The sequence below is a fragment of the Arabidopsis lyrata genome (assembly GCF_000004255.2).
Source record: "Arabidopsis lyrata subsp. lyrata unplaced genomic scaffold ARALYscaffold_5, whole genome shotgun sequence".
Taxonomy (NCBI): Eukaryota; Viridiplantae; Streptophyta; class Magnoliopsida; order Brassicales; family Brassicaceae; genus Arabidopsis; species Arabidopsis lyrata.
Window position 1 is genome coordinate 4,052,613 of NW_003302551.1, and position 18,661 is coordinate 4,071,273.

The 18,661-nt window shown below is 35.6% G+C and overlaps 3 protein-coding genes across 4 annotated transcripts; 1 reads left to right on the forward strand and 2 right to left on the reverse strand.

Annotated features, from left to right (window-relative positions):
- Positions 1-1,303: 1,303 nt before the first annotated feature.
- LOC9313139 lies at positions 1,304-2,128 on the forward strand. Its single transcript, XM_002875355.2, has one exon. The coding sequence runs from the start codon at positions 1,343-1,345 to the stop codon at positions 2,003-2,005; it is 663 nt and encodes a 220-aa protein (XP_002875401.1). The 5' UTR covers positions 1,304-1,342; the 3' UTR covers positions 2,006-2,128.
- A 508-nt stretch (positions 2,129-2,636) lies between these two features.
- LOC9311470 lies at positions 2,637-4,997 on the reverse strand. The gene is made up of 9 exons (XM_002877025.2): positions 4,733-4,997; positions 4,206-4,648; positions 4,081-4,114; positions 3,780-3,989; positions 3,565-3,654; positions 3,386-3,451; positions 3,197-3,288; positions 3,054-3,101; positions 2,637-2,926 (listed from the first exon to the last, which is right to left on the reverse strand). The coding sequence occupies exons 2-9, from the start codon at positions 4,544-4,546 to the stop codon at positions 2,842-2,844; spliced, it is 966 nt and encodes a 321-aa protein (XP_002877071.1). The 5' UTR covers positions 4,547-4,648; positions 4,733-4,997; the 3' UTR covers positions 2,637-2,841.
- A 2,237-nt stretch (positions 4,998-7,234) lies between these two features.
- On the reverse strand, positions 7,235-9,684 carry LOC9313140 (transcription factor MYB118). 2 transcript variants are annotated; one of them, XM_021024569.1, is made up of 4 exons: positions 9,226-9,681; positions 8,678-9,111; positions 8,417-8,543; positions 7,235-7,991 (listed from the first exon to the last, which is right to left on the reverse strand). In XM_021024569.1, exons 1-4 carry the CDS (start codon positions 9,400-9,402, stop codon positions 7,395-7,397), a joined length of 1,335 nt encoding a protein of 444 aa, XP_020880228.1. In that variant the 5' UTR covers positions 9,403-9,681; the 3' UTR covers positions 7,235-7,394. The 2 variants fall into 2 exon arrangements, with proteins under 2 accessions (XP_020880228.1, XP_020880227.1); XM_021024568.1 differs by having other exon boundaries at positions 8,678-9,684.
- Positions 9,685-18,661: the final 8,977 nt, after the last annotated feature.

Below are 18,661 nucleotides of genomic sequence, written 5' to 3' on the forward strand. Positions count from 1 at the left end.
TGCTTCATACGAGACCAGACTTATCATTCTGTGTGGGAGTTCTAAGTAGATATATTCAAAGTTGTAGAGAATCACATGAGGCTGCGATGAAGCAATTTTTGCGGTACTTACAGGGAATTATTACGTTTGGCTTAAATTTTAAGAGGCGTATGGAAATACCAAGACTAGTTGGCTATAATGATAGTAGTCATAATGTTGATCCGGATGATGGAAGGAGTACAACAGGGAATGTGTTCTACCTTGGTGAAAGTCCAATATCTTGGTGTTCACAAAAACAAGATATTGTGGCATTATCATCCTGTGAAGCTGAGTTCATGGCAGGGACTGAGGCGGCAAAACAAGCAGTTTGGCTCCAAGATCTATTGAGTGAGATAACAGGGACATTATGTGAAAAGGTCACCATACCCATTGACAACAAATCTGTGATAGCTCTTACAAAGAATCCAGTGTTCCATGGCCGAAGTAAGCACATACAAAGGCGATATCATTTCATAAGAGAATGTGTTGAAAATGGACAAATAGAAGTAGATCATGTTCCGAGAAGTGAGCAAAAGGAGGACATCTTAACAAAGGCACTTGCAAGAATCAAGTTCAAAGAGATGAGGGAGCTCATTGGCGTTCAAGATTTGGAGAAAGTCGAGTTCAAGCTTAACGGGGAGAATGTTGACGTAAGCTTGAAGTAAGTTCAAGTTAAAAAGAGATTAGTACTAGAAACTTTAGGACTTATCTAAATTTGTATTTAGGAGTTATCAAAATATGAGTTCTAATAAGAATATGATTTGATTATGAGATTCTTATATAAGGAGATGCCAAGGTGTGGCATAACTTATGAGTTTAAGAGTTGAAAGAGAGATTAAGAGATTTAGGTTTTGAAAGAGTTTCCAAAATAATAAAAGAGAGTTATTATTTTGTTTTTGTGTTCTTGATCTTTCTTTGAATTCTAGAGGAAGAAGCTTGGTGAGCTTTATCAGAGACAATATAAGAAAAGAACGAGAAGAAAGCTCGGAAGTCGGAAGGTGGTTCATCGTCAGCTATAAGCACACCTTATCGAGAAGGAAGAGAAGAAGAAGTCTAATTGGCATCGTCATCGTTGTCTTCATGGATTCTCTTCATGTAGTGGAAGTTTCATACTTTCATGGAGAGGAGGAAGAATATGAACTCTGAAGCTTTCTTTCACGGAGAGGGGGGAGATAAACGACGCCGTAACTAGAAATTAATTAATTTTGTATCAAAGATGGGCCTTTTAAAAATTAGTATGGGCCTAATATAAATGATATGGGCTTGCCCAATGAAAGACCATCTCTCTCACTCACAACCACACTCGTAAAGATTGGTGTGATTAATGGCGCTTTCTCTCAGCCAGACTCGACCACCAAGCCTTAGCCTTAACCTTAGCGTCGTCGTTCCTAAGAGAAGGTTAGTTTCAATCCGATGCGGTCCACGCGACAACCGCGGACCACTTCTCAAAGGTCGAATCCTAAGCACCGAAGCAATCCAATCGATCCAATCTCTCAAACGAGCACATCGAACCGGTAGCTCAATCTCTCTTACCCTCCGTCCTCTCCGCCGTCTCATAAAATCCGATCTAGTCTCCGTCCTACGTGAGCTTCTCCGTCAAGACTATTGCACTCTCGCTGTTCATGTTCTCTCCACTCTTCGTTCAGAGTATCCTCCTCTTGACCTTGTTCTCTACGCCGATATCGTTAATGCTCTTTCGAGGAATAAAGAGTTCGATGAGATAGATCGTCTTATTGGAGAAATAGAAATAATTGATCAAAGAAGTGATGATAAGGCTTTAGCTAAGTTGATTAGAGCTGTGGTTGGAGCTGAGAGGAGAGAGTCGGTGGTTAGGGTTTATACCTTGTTGAGAGAGAGTGGGTGGGGGTCTGAGTCGTGGGAGGCTGATGAGTATGTGGCTGAGGTTTTGAGTAAGGGTCTCTTGAGACTAGGAGAGCAAGACTTGGCTGCTCAGGTCTCACTCAAATCTTCAATTCTAAACCCTTGAATTATTCGGGGTTTTCGGGTTTTGGTGAAGGTCATAAACTTTTGTAACATGTGGTAGATACTCATTTGGATTCCATGTTTCTATCATTATTTTGGTAATGTTAGCATTCCTATTTTGTTGCTATGGTTACTTCTTTTCAATTTGCTTCGAGCTGAAATCGATTCGGGTAGCGAAAAACGGACTAGTTAAGAAATGATTGATGGACAGACATTGTTCCTGATGAAATACTTGTAAAATGGTGAAAGAAGCTCTGGTCACAGCAAAACAGATGGCTTTTAGATGGATATTCGGATTGGAGCTTGATTTGTTCATTCAACTTGAAGAAATTCTTGTTGAAAGAGTAATTTGGGGAGTAGATTAGATCATGTCTATATCACTTGGAAGTACTTTTCTTCCGGAGATCGTTGCTAGACTCAATCAACGGGTTGTTGATACAGAAGAGAAAGTGAAACTGCGTTGAAAGACTTGTACCCGAAATGTGAGAGATGTGTTTATCAATGTAACGCGGTATAACAGTTATAATCAAGGGAAACTGTTCGAAAGAGCAAGTATTTGGTCAGCACAAGACTTGACCATTTGGTTATCTCTGGAGACAACAATAACCTATGGTAGAAATAGAAGATCACAGCCATTGCGATATGCGAATTAGATTGGTAACAAATATTTTATGCATCGACAAAACGATTGGAAATGTACTACATAATGCGGTGTTTACAATGATGTGTCTGAAGTTTTTAGACATGGGGTAAAAATTTATGTTTCTTTCATTGTTGTAACTTGTAAACCCTTGGAATGAAATGAGCACAGACTCTTACGAGGCAAAAACTCAAACTACTCTATGAAATGAGTTTATATTTGATTTTGACGATTAATGCATAGAGGCCATAAGAAGGAAGATGCAGGAGTGCCACCAACAAATACCTGCAGATGCATGAATTGAACTATTAAGGATAGGCAAGATCATTCTAAGGAATGAAACATTTCATTCTCTTCTTGATAAAACCAACCGATCCTCTGACTCAGCTATGTAAATGTTTTCAAGACTTACCACACTGGAGCCATGTCTAATGACAGGTTGAGAAATGGATATGGCCACCTGAGTCAATCGAGGAATAGAAGTGTAAGATAAATCAAGAAGTAAGTTTAACATATAAAAGATGATAGAGATAAAGGCCAGATAAGAGTTTTTACCCTACGGAGATAAACATATGGAGAATCCACTGGAAAAGAACAAAACTTCCTGTCCACAAGATGAAGTAAGAGAACCTGAACAAGGGAAATTTCTGCAAAGCAACACCAAAAAAAGACCTCAGGTTGATACATTAATGAAACGAAAACTCGTCATAACATCTTATATGCAGAAAGAAAGAAGTGTTTTACCAGACGGTTAAGAGACGTGTCAATAAGCAGCAAAACTAGGTTGCTCGTGTGCAAATTCACAGTCATCTGAAACACACAATGTTGGCAAAGTTGTGTGTAGAAAGTGCCGTTAGCCGTGTACAAGCTTTAACTATTATACTGTATAAGAAAAATTCTTGATGAATAGTGCGAAAACTTACGAAACTCATCTCATATTCCTGTAAAGACAGAAACGGGAAAATAAAGGTCCAATATATACTGTCTGTAAGCACCGCTGCTCCAGCACCCATCTGTTTTTCAACAAACCAAAACACACAAGTACCAAAACAGTATCAGTTATCACATATAAACTAGTGAAGCCAGAAAACTGAAAGTTGCAAACTAAACATCATGATCACCAAAGGAATGTGTCTACCTGATATATAATCTGGAAGAGATGAACATACAACTTTAGTGCCTCTGAACCAGAAGTTTTTCTCTTCTCGAACGAAACCATGTTGTTACCATCTATAAGGGGTGAACGAACCCCGTTCTCTGCATCGATTCCTACTTGATCAGCAATAAGTTTCGTGTTCCCTTGCTTCTTGTATTGTAAACATCCATAAATTGAAAGCAATGATCCCATCTACATAACACACAAGTGACAAAAACATTCATAATCACTAAACTTGACTATAACCATATACATATTCTCAACATCGAAAATCAAAACATACCCCGAAGTAGATCGCTATCAATGTAAATGTCCACCTACCAATCATAAATCTCAATCATATCAGTCTCAAAGCATCAAAGATCTTCACTTTCCACAAAACAAAGTAGAGATCTTTAAAGAACTTACTGAGTATAATAGTAGTAAATACGCCATCCACGATTAGCAAACCGGACAATATTGTTAGCAAGAAGAAAACAAAACCCGATAACCCGAAAACCCAACAACCAACCCGGATGGATTTGTTCAAAACAAGGTCTCCAAACATCATCAATGCATAAAACATCAGCATCATCATCATTACCACTACCATTAAGTGATGGTTGAGTTTGTACTGAACTATCTTCGTACTTCCATAAAACGAATAAAGAAACAATCATTGGAGCTATTACCCATATTGCACATAGTAACACTCTCCAATTAAACCAGTAATCAAAGCTGGTCAATTCCAAAACATTCTCAAGATTCATTTTTTTCTTTCTCTAGTTGATCCGTCTGAATATTCGGATCTTTTAGATCCGAAACTCAATGGGATCAACACCGGACTTGAAAACCCAGATCAGAAACTGTCTCTGCAGAGGAATTAAATTAGCTTAATTGATTTACATGTAGACATATTGATAAAAGATTATGTAGCTTGGGTTCTTGATACTTACGTAATGTTAAGAGAAATGTAAAAGTTTCTTGTTCTTGTTCTTGTGTGTGATGGAGAAGTCAAGTTGAGACTATGAAGGTGATGAGATTCTTGTATAAATCTCCAGAACTATTATCCAAAGGCGGTGGCAGAGGCCCACTGAGATGAAGAAATCGGAGAACACAAAGTGGAGACAAGGACAGGTGGGACCTTCTCCGTTTGTCCAACGCTTATTTGAGAAACGTCGTCGTTTTAGTTCGTGTGTATTTTACTTAAATAGGCAGGCCTATATTACAAATGAGAAAAATGTCATTTAAATCGTCACTTTGCCATTTGTGGAGGTTTAAAGCATGAACTTTGAGTCTGGTGAATTTAATCCTCAATTTCTAGTTGACTTTCAATTTAATCTCTAACTTTCGTTGACGATGCCGATTGAGGCACGTCTTTAACTGGACAAACGGAGGATTAAGACGCTGTTATATGTCCGTCTAATATATCCGTTAATAAGCTAAACGATGTCGTTTAATCAAATGAAAACCCCCAAATTCGATTAAGCTCGAACCCTAGAATACCAAATCGAAATTAGAAATACAAAATCGAAGATTCTCTCTCGTTTTCTTCTCTAATCAAGACTTCAAGATAGCTGTGTTGAGTTTTCGATGTAAAGATCCTTACACCTAACCCACACACACTTTGAAGGCACTCCACGGGCAGCGAGTACTATCGATGTCTCGGAGCTAGAACTCATCGGAATCGAGACAACAGATCTTGAGGAATAAAGATGAGATCGAGATTTGAGAAGAAATCGAGATTAGAGAAGAAAACGAGAGAGAATCTTTGATTTTGTATTTCTAATTTCGATTTGGTATTCTAGGGTTCGAGCTTAATCGAATTTGGGAGTTTTCATTTGATTAAACGACGTCGTTTCGCTTATTAACGGATATATTAGACGGACAGATAACAACGTCTTAATCCTCCGTTTGTCCAGTTAAAGACGTGCCTCAATCGGCTTCGTCAACGAAAGTTAGAGATTAAATTGAAAGTCAACTAGAAATTGAGGATTAAAAGCACCAGACTCAAAGTTCATGCTTTAAACCTCCACAAATAGCAAAGTGACGATTTAAATGACATTTTTCCCTATTACAAATCTGTATAAATGGGATAATATCTACATGGGCCTATTTATTATAGTAAAGCCTAAATTTTTTATTTTTTTTTACTTTTTGGAGGAATGGCACAAAAAGGAGAAGAAGAAGTGGTTTATTATATTTTGTTAAGATTCTTAAGAATATAGATCCCAAAAGTTTTATGTATTTGGTTATTACTTTGTTTATGATTTCAAATTTCTATGTAGTTTAGTCAAAATATCATTAATGAATATAGATCCCAAAAGTTTTATGTATTTTTCTTTTAATTATGTAGTATGTATGACTTTTCGAATGGTGATAACAAAACAAATGGAAAACGAAGATTATTGGGAGAACCGGAGATCGACCGAGATCGACGATCGAGATGATCGCCTAAGATTATGGAAATCATGAAGATCGAGAAGGATCTAGAAGATTATCATAACTTAGTTTAGGAATATTTACATAATCCCATTGAGTTTTGGATCATTCTATACTACCATTTTGTTAAAATTAAAACAGAACAAAATGGTAGTATAGAATGTAGTCATGGGCGTTCGGTTATCGGTTCGGTTTCGGTTATAAAATGTAGTATCCATTCGGTTATTTTGAAATTTTGGTTTCGTTTCGGTTCGATTCCGGTTCTTTCGATTTTAAAATTTAGTATCCATTCGGTTATTTTGCTTTGGATATTTTCGAATATTTCGGTTGTTTTTGAGTATTTTCGGATATTTTTTGGTTATTTTTGGATATTTTTATTATTTTTATATATTTTCAAGTACTTTTTTATTATTTGGTATATAAATAACTAATATTTCTGGAAATATAATTGTATTTCGGGTATTTTTGGTTGTCAGAAATATTTTGGTTCTGTACCGATTCGGTTACGGTTCTTTCGGTTATAGAATTTAATATTCTTTTGGTTATTTTTAAATTTTTGGTTCGGTTCGGTTCTATTTGCTTCGGTTTTGATTCGGTACATTTAGTTCGGTTTATTTGGTCAGGCTTAATAGAATGAGTGAAACTTCTGAGAAGAGACACTGATTAATGATTAATAAAATATCAAACTATGATTAGATGTTCTAAGATTTTAAGTGTGGATAATAAAAAGTTTATAGATATAATTATTCGGATTGTAAAACACATATTAATATTACATCATACTAAACCAGATATTTTGTAAACAACTATTTTTATTTTGGCGTAGTCGATACAAAATTATTCTTTAATTAATTAGTGACTAATTTGTTGTGGACCTTGCGGTCATCTTCTCCTAACTGCAAACGCACTGATCATTCATATAGTATTACCGAAAATTGACAATATGTATAGATTATTTGTTAAAATGAAAGGTCTTTCGATTGAAGAATAACAAAAAAAAATCCGATAGAGCAAAGAAACCTTCAAATATTTTTTTTGTCCAATAGAAACCTTCAATTAAACCACAATATATATTACATATTCAATTCTTCAATGAAAAAGCACAAACTTAATTTCATAAATAACATAATTATATAGGTAGATATAATCAAGTTCGACTTGTTTATATTGCACGGCCTAAAGACGACCATGAGCAATCATCTCCAGCAAAGCAATCTCGTTCATCATAACTTCATCACATCCATGCATCACCATATAGCTATCAGTCATCGGCTCATCAAGCTCCATGGTCACACCACTTCCAGAACCGGACGCAGAACCAGAAGTAGACGCTGATCCGGAGGCAGCTGACACAGCCGCCAATGACGGCATCTTGATCCTTCCATTGTCTAAACCCAAGTTCATCACACCATCAACAATATACTTACACTCATCCTCTTCATACTTCGAGACCGCAACCATTACATTCTTACCTTTATCTCTCATGTTTTTTGGACCAATGTTTGCGTTTGAGTTTGCGGTCATGAAGGTATCTTCGTTGTAAGTAACAGACCTAATGTAGTTCTGAAGAGTGTTGCTACCAAGTGCAAGGGAGATTTCATCTTTTCCTTTAGTTCTCCTCGAGTGTTGTCGACGTTTTGTCGCATTCCAATGGTTCTTGATCGTATTTTCGGTGCGTCCCGGGAGATTTCGAGCAATCTCAGCCCATCTATTCCCAATCTCCTTGTGGGCTTTTATCAGTATCATATCCTCTTCTTCAGTCCATACATCTTTCTGTAACATACAACATAAAATATGCTTATATGTAAATGATACATATAATATTAAACCAAAATATTTATTTTATATGTTTTTTTTTCCTTTTTATGTTTGTTGAATTGTATGAGAGAATCCAAATGAAAATGACTTTAGTTTAAATGTCTTACCAATTGTGAAGTTTTGTCCGCAACAAGAGGACAAAATTCCTTAAATAAATGTCATAGACATATATGTATATACAAACAAAAGTTTAAAGTACTCATGCATGAAATAAAACCGTATACATGTTGACAAGTGTGAAAAAAGTTTGTTAAAATTCTCTTAGAAGATTCTCAATGTATCATGTATGAATCTGAACGTATCGAAGAATGGTATTTTGTTTTTGTTTTTCCTGTGAAAAATAAATTGTGAAAATAAGAAGAAGGCAGAAATTAAGAGACCTTGATATCGGGACGGAGATGGTTATGCCACCTTTCTCTGCACTGTTTTCCAACTCTTCCTTGAAGCATTTTAGCAATTTGAGACCATTTTTTAGTTCCATGAAGTTCCACTAATTGCACCAATAACCTAAATATAGGTAGAATCATCAGAAAATCTTCATATTAAAAACAAAATCATACTAGAGAAAAGGAAAAAAAAAAATCATACTAGATTAAGAAAATTATTTATGAGGATTCCAAAAGATTAGATGTTGAATTTACTTGTCTTCTTCAGGAGTCCATTGTCCTTTGATGATGCTAGCTTTTTTCGCGGGTTTACATATCCTCCTCATCTGCAATCTCTTGTTCTTCTTCAAGATCTGCTCGGTCCTGATCATTACCTGATTATTTTGACGTCGATTCATGATGGTATCTTCATTTGCGCTCAAGATTGGTTTAGAGTCCACCATGGCTAGATTGAAGGTTGACTCGGTCCCAAAGACGGATCCTTGGCTTTGATCATTTTCCCACATAGTATTGTCATGTGGGACATGTGAAACGTTAGATTCATCAATAGTTGGTGAGGTGGTATAGGCCATGCCAAAAAACCCTTGGTCGTTGGATGTGCCATGAAAATATGCCTCGAAAGCTTCAGTGCATGGAGAAGGAGTGATGCCCCTAATGGTTTCTTTTGAAGGTATTTCATTTGTGTGAGGCTGCATATCCAAGTGATAGGGAACAATATTTAGATTTTGTATAAAGTGATCTGAAGTTGTGCTTGAGATCTTTGATGAAAGATTCTTGTGACAAAGATCAGGATTAGAGTTTACCATCGATGGAAGATGTGACCTATCGAGATTAATCTGGAAAGGTTTATGATGTACATTGTGTACACAAGAAAAATCATCGGTAAGAGATGGATGAAAATCTTTTAAAGCGAGGCTATCATCGTACATAACGGCTGCGAGATACGGATAATGCATTTTGATCACTGACTCGAACTCCATACGATGATTATGATGAAGAAATTATAAACGTTTAGAAGATGGAACTACTTAAAAAATGAGTGAAGTATGAAACCCTAGATCTGAAAGAAGAAATGAGTTGGTGAAGAACACAAAGACACTTTTTTTTTTTTGGTTTAAAGAACACAAGACTTGAAAGAGAGCAATTTAACTTCACTGCAAAAAAAAGGGATGATGAGAAAATTAATTGATAAATGAAATGAAATTCAAGCTTGAAGATGAAATTAAGGAAGAGGAAAAACAGGGAGAAGTAAAGGTAAAGGTAAAATATTAAGACTTTATAAATAAGAACAACTGTGAAGAGCGATGAGCTGGCAAAGATCTAACCTTTAATAACTTGTTTGAGTTAAAAAGTTACTTTAAAAAATTTTTGGTAGTCCAAGGGTAAATTGGTCACTAAAGTTTGTCATGTAATAATCATGAAGTCGTTATAAGGTAGTTTGTATTGTTGCGGAAAATTCTCGGGCATATTTGTGACAAGTGTAAAACATGTAAGCAATATTATTTCTAATAGCCGTGCGATTATCTTTTTGGTGTTGCAATATCAATCTAATGGTTCGTATTGTACATAGGGTCCACAAATTCTTTGGTCCCACAAAGGTCCAACTCTAAAACATTGACCAAGAAATTTAAGATGATAAACAAGTATATATATACATTAATGATACTCCATATTTAGTTTAACTTATATTTTCACTTTTTAACAACATGTAGTTACTTTTAAAAAAACAAGTAAAGTATTTAAAATTAAAATTAAAATTAATATCTGTCGAGAAGAAAAATAAAATCATCTTTTTCCAACTTTAATATTTTGAAATGATATTTAACATATCATCTATTAAAAAAAAAAAAAAATTCCATAGATAAATTTATGTTCCACAAAACCCTTTATCTAAATAATATATGTGATATTTAATTTGTGTAGTAGAAAAAAAGAATATTATGAGTTGCAAGTATCCACACAAGCTTTAGGCTTTAGGGTATCCAATTAGGGGATGCGTTTAAGTAAGTTTGGCCACAGAGTTCGAATTCTAACATGGTTTCTTCGGGCCCCAGGATTAGTCTTTGGCCTAGAAAGCCTTTAGCATCACCGAGTTATCAAAAAAAAAAGATGAGTTTAAGTTTGTACTCGCAAACTTAAAAGAAAACTAGGTTAGAGCCCGCGGTGCCACCGCGGGGGAAGATATTTCTTTACGTTTGTTTGTGATTTGATTTTAAATATTGTTTGTATTTTATTGTTTTTATTGAAATGTGTCTATAAGTGTAGAATAATAAAAATCACATAATAAGAAGACATGGACATTTGGATTCGATATTGGTAAGAATAAGGCCCAATCTGAAACCCAACTTTTGACATAATATTTATGGAATTGGGCTTAGATATGGAAAATGATTAGGACCGCAGTATGAAATGTGTCTGTTCAAAGAGTCTAATATGTGTAATGTGTACAAACAACAGAAGAAAAAAGGGTAAACGAAGAAGACGAAATCTCCATTCTTCTTCTGCAATGAAATCGAAATATCCCAGAGACCCATCAATTGATAGAGTGCATCTCCGAATTATGTCGTTGTGAGCAAATTTAATGGAATTAAAATCGAAGAGGTAAGAAAAATTCATGTTTTACATCTATAAGATCCATAAAATTTGCAATCGATTCGTAATCAAAACTTACAATTCAATAATACATCGTCGAGATTAAGTTGTTATAATAGATGAAAACGTTTTATTATACAGGTAGCTTGTGTTGTAGTTTGTGAAGATTATTGTTGTACAGTGAAATAGTGACCTTAAAAATGGCGATAAGGTAAATCGAAAATCGTATATAATTCCTATATCTATCGATTTAGTAAAGTTTCAACAAAAGAACTTATATTTTAATGTATTCTATTGATAAGAAATGGAAAACTGTAATTAAGTTAAACAGGTGATGTATCATAATATAAGATAGACTTATTGTATGCATTTTATTTGAATCTCTGTTTTCAAAGTAGTGTTAGCAAATCTGGTTTAGTTAGGATGTTATTGTAATCTGGAAATCTAAATACATGTTTTTGAGAAATTTATTTGATTAAATAAAGAACATAAGGTGCTCACTAAGCAATGGTAGAAAAAAATAAGCAAAGGAGGATAACAAAATAGTTAAGAAAATGATAATGGCAGTAATAGCATTTATCTCAATCTTATGCTATTATTCTAACAAACCACGTGCTTCACAAACTTTTTTGTAGGTTGGATAGACGACACCGTTAAACATCCGGAGATCTTCATCTCATTTGGGACCTCTTATAAAACGAAAAAGTAATTTCAAATCTGCGTTTGAATCCATTGTAGGTGAAATATACCTGGTACGCCCATTTTGGAATGACCTTCTCCTGGCTTGAAACTTTTTCTCCTTTTTATTCCAAGTGAAAACAGTAGGAATTTCATAAGCATCTTGCCTAGTTGAAAAGTTTAAGATTAAACCAAGCTAATAACATAGGATTTCCACTTTCTTTTGAGTCTGTGGTAGAAGCCATATGTTTTAATATATGTTTGAAATTGCGTTTATGAGTTTATGTTATGTTGCTCTGTGTGTATATATAGAGACGGAAGACTTAAAGAATTAGGTTTTTGATAATTAAGCTAATTGTTCAGCAAGTTAAATAATATGAAAAGATTTGTTAGTTGTTATATAAAGAGAAGATAATATCAAAGAATTATTAAAAATTACCCTATAAAAAATAATATACGATAAATTTCTGGTACTTGGCAAGTTGTTGTTTCTTGATAGTGGCATGAATCAAAGTATCCTATAAAAAATGAATATAAAACTATGGTTAAAGAATGGAAACGTAGATGGCAAACGTAATCAATGAAAATAACATAACAATTTAAGAAATCGATTTACTTACTTCTAGATCTGCCAAAATCATCTCAACAGTCTCGCCAGTGTAACTTCTATATTGAGTCCAACAATGAATGATTTTGACTTGAATTCGCCAGGTTGTTTTGAAAGGTCTGATACCATTGAGACTTGTGAAAACGTTATGGAGAGCCATTTGGGTAAAAGATTTTGTTTGATAGGAGTAAAGTAAAATGGGATTGATTTGTGAAAAACAGATGGTTTGATCCTATATTTATACTGGTTACGCATATATTCAGAAAAGTAGGGTTTTCAAAATTATATTTGGCAAAGTATATTATTAGTCACCGAGAATTTCGTATTTTTTTATTTGAGAAGACTTTAAAAAGGAAGTAAGATCTCAACATAATATATGGTAATGGCAATAACAGTAAATATCTTTATATATGCGTTATTAATGAGGATTGTTATATAATCCGATTTTATCTTATTCAGATTTTCAACGATTCGATTTCAAAATAAAGTAATTAAGATATTGTGGGCGAGAATTGAGGAATTTTTGCACGTATAAAAGCTAATTAAGATCTGAAAGATATTTTTTGCATAATCTTATTCCCGAAGCCGTTGGTATGTTGTTGATGGGAATAAGATCTAAGAATCAAACTTGACCTCGAAGAAGATACGTAGGGCGTCATTTATGATGTTTGCCACATAAGCCGTTTTTTGTGCAAACTACTTTCACATTTTTTAGGTAATTAATTATCGTTAGTTTTTCGTAATTAAATTCGTAATTCGTAATTAATGCCAAACGATGTTTCCTTATAATTATTTTTTCCTTTTTTTTGTTTATAACCCGACCCAAGTACTTTTGTACTTCTCTTTTAGTAGTATAGAGATAAGAGAGACATAATCTCTATCATGAGTATATGCGTATGTTAGCTCAATAACAGAGAAGCTTAGGTTAATATAAACAGCTTATGTTAGCATTTAGCTAATTAGCTTATGTTTCTACATGTATATAAGTAACACATTGTATACTTGAATTAATGAGAAATGTTTGCTCTCTCTCTTAATCACTCTCTCTCTTAATCACTCTCTCTCTCTTCTCTACATTGTCGTCTTCTTTAGCTGGAGAGTTTGTTATGGTATTAGAGCATTCACGATCAAGAATGCTTCATCTTCTTCATCGGAGCTATTTCTCATTCATCTTTTCTCTTGTCTTTACGATTTCTGTTGTATAAACATCATCGCGATTCTTCAATTCATGTTCGCGATCGATTCTGAGTTCTTCATCTTTCTTTTGACCTAATTGTCTTCGATTCTCTTTTATATCTTCAATTCGAGACAATCTCTATCATCTTCTTTGATCAATTTATCAACAATGGATCAAATCCACATCGTCCATCGTTTCTTGATGCAACAGCGAATCAATACAACAATCCCGATCTTAATCAGCAGAGTATAGATCAGTATGAGAATCTGTATTTCCTTCATTGCTCGGATCATGCTGGGTTACAATTGGTAGCTGATCGGTTATCTACCGGAGCTGAATTTCATTCTTGGAGAAGATCGGCTCATATGGCGTTAAATGTCAGAAACAAACTTGGTTTTGTCGACGGTACACTTCTTAAACCTCCTCCTAATCATAAAGATTCAGGTTCTTGGAGTAGATGCAATAATATGGTAGCTACCTGGTTAATGAATTCCGTTTCCAAAAAGATAGGCCAGAATCTTCTTTTTAAGTCTACTGTTGAACAAATATGGAACAATTTGATGTCTCGTTTCAAGCAAGATGATGCGTCTCGTTTTTTTGAGATAGAACATAGGCTTAGCTCTATTCAACAAGGATCACTCGATGTTAGTGCTTATTATACAAAGCTAGTTACTTTATGGGAAGAGTATAAGAACTACATAGAGTTACCAGTTTGTACATGTGGTGAATGTGAGTGTAATGCCGCAGTACTTTGGAAACAATTACAACAGAAAAGCAGAGTAACTAAGTTTTTGATGGGTCTTAATGAAGCTTATGAACAGACCAGAAGATATATTTTGATGCTAAAACCGATTCCAAGCATTGAAGAAGCTTATAACATTGTTCCTAAGGATGAGAGGCAGCGTGTGGTTAAACCAGTAATCAGGAATGACAGTGTTGCATTTCAAACATCCAGTTCATTTACAGGCAGCTCTTCTTATGTTGATCAAGAATATGTGGCTGCTTACAACACTTATCGTCCCAGAGGAGGTAATAGACCAATGTGTACTCCTTGTGGGAAGATGGGACACACGGTTCAGACTTGTTTTAAGGTGCATGGATATCCACCTGGATACAAACCTCCAGCACAGAACAATTACAATAGCAAGGCTCCATTTGTACCTCGTGGTCAGGTCAATTATGGGTCAAGACCAACACAGTTCAGGCCTACTGAAGTCAATACTCCTCCATAGAGAACAATTGCAAATGTTTTTAGTTGTCCTTCTAAAGTTGGTCATATGCCTTACTATCCACCTCCTGCGACAAATCCTATTAATCTGGATATAATTCAACTCAATCCGGAACAAGTTCAGACTCTGATTAATCAACTAAGCACACATGTCAATGTTGCTGGTCCAGAGCCTCAAGTCCTTCCTCAGCAACCTTCCTCTATCACAGAACATGGTGCTATGGCTATACAGTCTTCTTCTGGTAAAATTTTCAACATTTCCACCAACCTTAGGTATGAGAATAATAATCTCATATTTCATCATCATTGATCTCTTCATTCTTCTATTCCTAATGGTGCTTGGATAATTGATAGTGGTGCGACAAGTCATGTGTGTTATGATCTTTCAAAATTTAAAGAAATCTTTCTAGTGTCCGGGATTACAGTCACTTTACGTAATGGTCTTAAACTCCCTATTAGACATACTGGTACTATTCAATTATCAGATTCACTCATTCTTTACAATGTTTTGCATGTTCCCTCATTTCATTTTAATCTCATTAGTGTAAGTACTTTACTGCATGATAATCAATGCTCTGCTCATTTCAATACTATTTATTGTTATTTACAGGAGTTTTCTCAGGGCTTGATGATTAGGAGTAGTAATCTACATCAGAATCTATACATATTGGATACAAACTCCCTTTCTCATCCTCTTAAATCTCATGTGGTTGCAAGTTTCTGTGGATCCTTGACAAGTGAAGGCAATCTTTGGCATCAACGCCTAGGACATCCTTCAAATGCCAAGTTACAAGTTCTTTCTAGTACTCTTTCTATTTCTAAGTCAAATTTAGCAAGTCATGATCATTGTCAAGTCTGTCCCTTAGCTAAGTAAAGAGTGTGTGGGGCTTGCCTCGTTAAAAACCTCTCTTGGAAAACCCAATAGGACAAAACCAAGAGGAGGGAAAAAGAGTGCAAGACACACACCTCCACTGTTATCGCTTAAACGGCTTGAATCACAACCAATGTGGTTGGACAAGCTTCATGTTTAAGCTCAATAGGTTGTAGAAGTGTTGTGGTAGCTTGTTTTAGTAGCTTCATATGTGATCTTGTCATTTGTCCACCAAGAACATGCAATGCTTCATCCTCTTTAGCTCTAAGTTCTCTATTTTCATACTTGGTCGAGTGCTTGGTCGAGTGGTCCATTGAGTCATCAGTTTCAAGCTTCATTGAGTCTCCAGCTGCATGGTCGATTGAGTGGTCGAGTGAGTGGTCGAGTGAGTGGTTGAGTGACTGGTGGTCGAGTAGCTGGTCAAGTGGCATGTCGAGTCACTGGCCGAGTGACTGGTCGATTAACTACTCGATTGAATGGTCGATTGACTGCTCGATTGACTGGTCGATTGACTGCTCGATTGACTGGTCCCGTGAGTCTTCTGGCTCAAGATCCTCAGCTCCATGATCCAAGCTTCCCATTATCACATCATCCTCTCCCAGTTGAAAAGGATTTGACATCAAATCTGTTTTATCTGCATCAAAAGAAACAAAGTAAGTAACATCAAAACCTTTACCAATATTGTACTTACCTTGGAGATAAGTTGGATAATCTTTGTTGTTGTTATGTTTTAGCGCTTGAAAGGGTCTATCCATCCTTGGCTTTAGCTTCAGCTTGTATATTCCATCTGGTGGTGCTTCTTTGATCAGTATGAAGCTGTTGATGTCTTGATGTTTATCTTGGTCCAAATCAGGAGGCTTAAACCGATTGTCTTCCTTTCTCTTTTTTGTACTCTGATGTAGATCAGGTGGTTTGAATCGTTTGTCTTCCTATCTCCTTCTAGTACTTCCCATGTGCTTCAAGACTGCTTTAACACCTGCATTGGGCTCTTTTGACAAAGACAAGAGAATCATATCTGTGTGATAAGGAATAAAAGGCTTTTTGAGAACGTAAACACTTACCTTAGGGATGCTCCTCTGCTCAAATAATGCATCTGGTGGATTCTCCTTGATTTGAATAGAACACATGAGTCTTTCTCCTTGACCAAGCATCAACACTGAATTACCTTTATAGAAATCTCTAGTTTCACTCATGGATCTGTGTATGGATTCTTTGCGGATGTATGGAGGTTGATGCCAATCAGGAGGCTTCTCAAGTCTTCATGGCTATGGTGTAGAACATTGAATGTGCTTTTACTTGTTGTCACTTTTCTGAACACTAATGGGATAGAACAAGTGCATTATACTTGAAGTAGAAAATTTAAGAACATGATCATTCACACTTGTGTTGCAAAGCTTAATGAACGGATTTGATTCACATGATACGTTTTTAAGCGCATGTATCAATTCAGAGAATGTTTTAACCAATGCATATTCAGTTTTACTTCTAAACAGCTCAAATGCACTGCTACACAAAGAAACTCTCAAAGAAGAGTTAAATTCACGAAATTCATTAAATAGAAAACCATTTGGTTTAAAGAACTTTTCAAGTGTGAATGCTTCAAAATTTGGAATCAATTTGTCAAAAACAGATTTTGAAACACAAAATTCTTTCACATTTTCCAAACCAAATCGTTTTTCATCTTGAGCAGAAACTAACACAAACAAATGAGGCTCTATCCTAACCAAATCAATTTGCTTACAGTGCTTTCTTTGGTAGTCACAAAGAGATGGTATAAGGACTGGCTTGGCCACAAATTAGGCAGCTGCTCCATATCATTAACCAATGACAAACTCCTTTGTGTTTCTTCTTTTGGTTCTTTTGAGTGATCTGTAAAACAGAAACAATACTACTCGGATGCACCGGTTCTAATTGGGTTAGTTTTTCACAAGCTTGATCATCTTCAAGCACAAATTCAGGTTTCTCAGACATATCACATGTTTCTTTCACAATTTCAGTAGGAAGAGGAAACTTAGCTTTTTCCGAAGGAGAAGAAAAAGTACACTTAGCTTTCTTGGGTTTGTTGTAAGCGTTGATAATCTTCAGAATTTCATTCTTCAATTCTTCTTCGGCTATGGGGTTGTTCTTAAGGCTTTCCTTATGTTCCTTGGGAGCTAAGCTCTTCTTATGATGATCAAATCTCTCTTTAGTAACAAAACATTGATGGGAGACTGGTTTGTTTTCTCTAACTGTTAACTCCTGGACTGTGGCATTAGCTGGTGGAGTGCGGTTTGGTGCTTGCGGAGCATACTTATTCCTTAGTAGTTTCTTAAGATCTCTCCATGAGGTGATAGTTGGCTCCTTGTAATACCAGCGATCATCAACTTCTTGTACCCACCAGTTGTAGGCGTCTCCAGTGAGTTGGTTAATTGCACATCCTAATCTCTTCTCGTTCAAGAAGTTCTGGTAAAAAACCATTCATCCATGTTTTTCTCCCACTCTAGGTAGTCTCTTTTTCCTGAAAATTTATATAGTTCATTAGCAAATTGAGAATCACAATAAAGCACAGGTTTGGATTTAGGAGTATGAAGGATTTTCTGTGGGCTGCTCCGTGTGGATCTCAATGTTTTGTCTGGTGGCTTGGGTTTACGCTCTTGTTCCTTTCTTTTCTGGTAAGCCTTAAATCTCTCGTCCATCATCTTCGTCATTGTGGCTATGAGAGCTTCAAGAATTAGTTTGGTGCAGTTTTCTTCTTCTTTTCTGTTCACCATGTTTAACAAGTAAAATGTTCCTTGTAGATCGAGTAACAAAGCAAACAGAATCTAAAAAGTCAAAAATTCTACACAGCTCTAAAGAACCCCAATCGAGCACGCATGGAAGTCAAAGAGTTTTGTTCCTAATCACTCGATCGAGTACATATTTGAATAGTTCAGAACGTGATCTAAATGTTTTAACAAGTTTCATTCAGATCAGATAAGTATTCAAGCCTATAACGATGAAACAATTTCGCAAAAACGAATCAGAAGTTGAAAAGTTTAGAAAGATACAACCTGACACGAAGTGGCTCTGATACCACTTAATATGATCATAGTTAGAGATCACAGTCC